The sequence below is a fragment of the Plasmodium reichenowi genome, chromosome 11, assembly GCF_001601855.1.
Source record: "Plasmodium reichenowi strain SY57 chromosome 11, whole genome shotgun sequence".
Lineage (NCBI taxonomy): Eukaryota > Apicomplexa > Aconoidasida > Haemosporida > Plasmodiidae > Plasmodium > Plasmodium reichenowi.
The window spans coordinates 1,285,684-1,289,233 of NC_033656.1; the positions used below are offsets into that span (position 1 = coordinate 1,285,684).

The 3,550-nt window shown below is 20.6% G+C and overlaps 1 protein-coding gene across 1 annotated transcript; it reads right to left on the reverse strand.

The window, feature by feature from the left end:
• Positions 1 to 305: 305 nt before the first annotated feature.
• Positions 306 to 2,375, reverse strand: PRSY57_1133500 (protein phosphatase, putative; the record flags this gene model as incomplete). Its single annotated transcript, XM_012908299.2, has 1 exon — positions 306 to 2,375. One exon carries the CDS (start codon positions 2,373 to 2,375, stop codon positions 306 to 308), a length of 2,070 nt encoding a protein of 689 aa, XP_012763753.2.
• Positions 2,376 to 3,550: the final 1,175 nt, after the last annotated feature.

Genomic DNA, 3,550 nt, shown 5'->3' on the forward strand with positions numbered 1-3,550 from the left:
TTTTTTTAAAGAAATAAACATATATACATATATATATATATATATATATATATATATATATATATATATATATATATATATTTGGTGTACTTAAAAAAAATAATAAAAACAAATTAATAATATAGATTTTATAAAATAAATATATTCCAAATATATATCAAAGAGTATTTAATAATAAAATAAACAAATAGTATAATATATATATATATATATATATAATGAAGTGTATATGAAAATATAAATATTTCAATTTTTTGTTTTTTAAGGTTTTAAGAAAGTTTCCTTTTCTTTACTAGTTCTGTGTGTTAATTCAATTTAATAACAACAACAGATACATCATCATAAAAATTTCTTCTTATTGAAGGATCAAGATTAAGAAGTTGCTTCATTGTCATACCATTAGTATAAGCTGCTGCTTCTAGAACTGTATTAATTAATTCTTTTGCCGCACGTTCAGGAGATGCACCATATGTTTTAACGACATTAATAACTTGAGCATGATTTAAGAATTCATAAACACCATCAGACATCAAGACAATGTATTGATCATCTGGATGTTTTTTCATAACACGTAGTTCTGGTTCTGCTGAAATATAAGGAAAAGAATGGGGTTCTGGTACAAATAATTTTGTACCATCAACACTATATGCAAACATTTTGTGTTTTAAATGAAAATCTCCAAAGCTTCTGGTTGGTTGTAATCTACCTTTAACATAACAATTATCATAATGATGTGATAAGAGATGAAAAGGTGTTTTACATAATTCATATGTATTATTATTATTAATAGCTTTATAATCACGAGTACATATTTTACATACTAATATATCTTCTTCATTTGGATGTTCTTCTAATAATTTTCTTTTTTCATGAAATTCACTTGCATTATGTATTCTATTTAATGGAAGATAAAAATGTTTTTTAATTAATAAACCTACAGAATCTCCAATATTACTTACATAATAATTTCGTTCATCTATAAGTACACTTATAGAACATGCACCTATTCTAGAATACTTGGATGCACCATTTAAAAAATAATCCTTACTCTGATTTAAAAGATCATTATCAAAATTTAAATGTGCCCTTTTTATAGCGGACACAATAGCACGTTCTCTACATCCACCACGTTTAGAATTTACTCCTCTTTCAATTAATTCTTTTTTCAAATAATATCCTAATGATTTTCTTGCTATATCAGCAATCGTTCCTCCTGCATGACCATCAATCACTGCAGCAAACAAAAAGTTCGGATTAGAAGTTTGAAAATTTTTATATTCATTACTATTAAGGCGAAAATAACGTGTTTCAGTTAATCTTTCTTCGAGTATTCTATTTGCATCCAAATATGATAATTTATGTAGGTCATCTTTAAATCCATAATTTTCGTCATGCCCTAATGAAGGATTTGACATATCACTTAATACACCATTATTAGAATTATATGTTTTTGCCCTAACAACAGGATTATCATTATTCTGTTCATTGAGTTGATTTTGTTCTGTCATATTTTGATCTACATTTGATACACCATTGTGTTGGATATTATTTTGATCGTTATGTACCCTAATATATTCTTTCTGATTATTTGAATCTATATTATTTACATTAGTATTTTGAGTTGTACCATAAATTTCAGTGTTATTATTATTTCTATTCATATAATTATATCCGCTTAAATAATTATGACCATTAAAAAAACGTCTTCCATGTATATCATCTCTTCTAATATATTTAATTCTTAAGTGGAGCCTTTCTATAAAGTCTTCTACAAAAGTATTCATCATGTTATTTGTGTCATTTTCTGGCTCGATATAATCCATTTCAATATTTATATTACATACGAAACATCTATCTTCAATAGGTGAATTTGCTGCAAATTGAGCCATAGAAAAATGATTCTCATTCCTTTGAAAATATGAACTACTCAAATCATCAAGATTTTCATAAGTTATCTCATAACTGTTATCATCTGAATCCTCTTCATCACTACTACCTAAAGAATGATCTTCTATAGTTATATCTTCATAATTATTATTTTTAGGAAAATATTCTTCAGATCTTTCTATATATTCTGTTCCATTACATGATGCATATCTTACATCTAGTGTTATAGCTAATATCGAAAAGGCTAAGAGTAATATAAATTTCTTGTTTGCCAACTTTTTCCCAAGTAATATCTTATATATATTATTAAAAACGTTAATATGCATATTCATTTTATCACCTTTTGATATTGTTGTATGTATCTCTTTTCTTCTTCCTTCATACATATAATGATATTTACATAATATACCATAAAATAAATTTTTATTAATTTTACATGTATTATTTCTAATTATTCCTAATAACATGAATAATTTATTATAGTTCATATTTACACAAGGTAAATCATAACAATAAAAACAAAAACAAAAACAAAAAGGAAAAAAAAAAAAAGAAAAAAGAAAAAAGAAAAAGAAAAAGAAAAACGAACGAAAAAAGAACAAAAAAAGAAAGAAAAAACAAACAAAAACAAAAACAAAAACAAAAACAAAAACAAAAATACAGAAAAAGAGAACGAAAAATATACAATTATAGAAATATATATAATATGTTTAACTCAATCTATATATAAAAATTTAAAAGTGGGAACATATAATGAGGTAGAAAAAAAATATATAAAACATTTCGTATATATATATATATATATTATATTTATATTTTTAATATATTAATAATAAATTATATATATTATATACATATATAATAATTGTAATTATTAAAAAAAAAAAGGTCTTTCTATATAAAGTTACAATAAAAATTAAATAATAAAAACTAAATATAAAATTAAATAAAGATTACAAAAAAAAATTTTTTTTTTTTTATTATGTAATATATATGATAATATATCTATCTATATAATATTTACATCTATTTGTATGACATACATATATATTATATTTTTATATATATACGTACTACATATTTTGTGATATTTTTTATTTTTTTACCTTATAGAAAATATATATAATAATATTATATTTCGAATAAAATAAAAAAAAAAAAATATGTTATGCCTTCCATAAATATAATATATACATATAATATATATTAATTATATTAAAATTATTATTTGACTCTAAATATTCATGAAAAAAAAAAATATATATATATTATTATATATATATATTAAAAAAAGTAACAAAAAAATATTACTATAAATATTAATTTTTATTATGTACATAAATAATTTATATTTTATAACTATTTTCTTTGTCGTAATGTTTTATATTTTTTTTTTATTATTTCTATTTTGGGGTTACAATTGTCTATATATAAAAATAAACAGCAGCAAAATATATTTAAGTGTGAAAATAATTAAAAAAATATAATTTCTAATTACCGTGCAAAAAAAAAAAAAAAAAACAGAAACAAAAATTTATATATATATATATATATATATAAGTATATTTATATACAATCATATATACATAATATATTTATATTTACATATATATTTAAATATATTTATTAAAAAAAAAAAAATTTCACAAAAAAAAAATGAAAA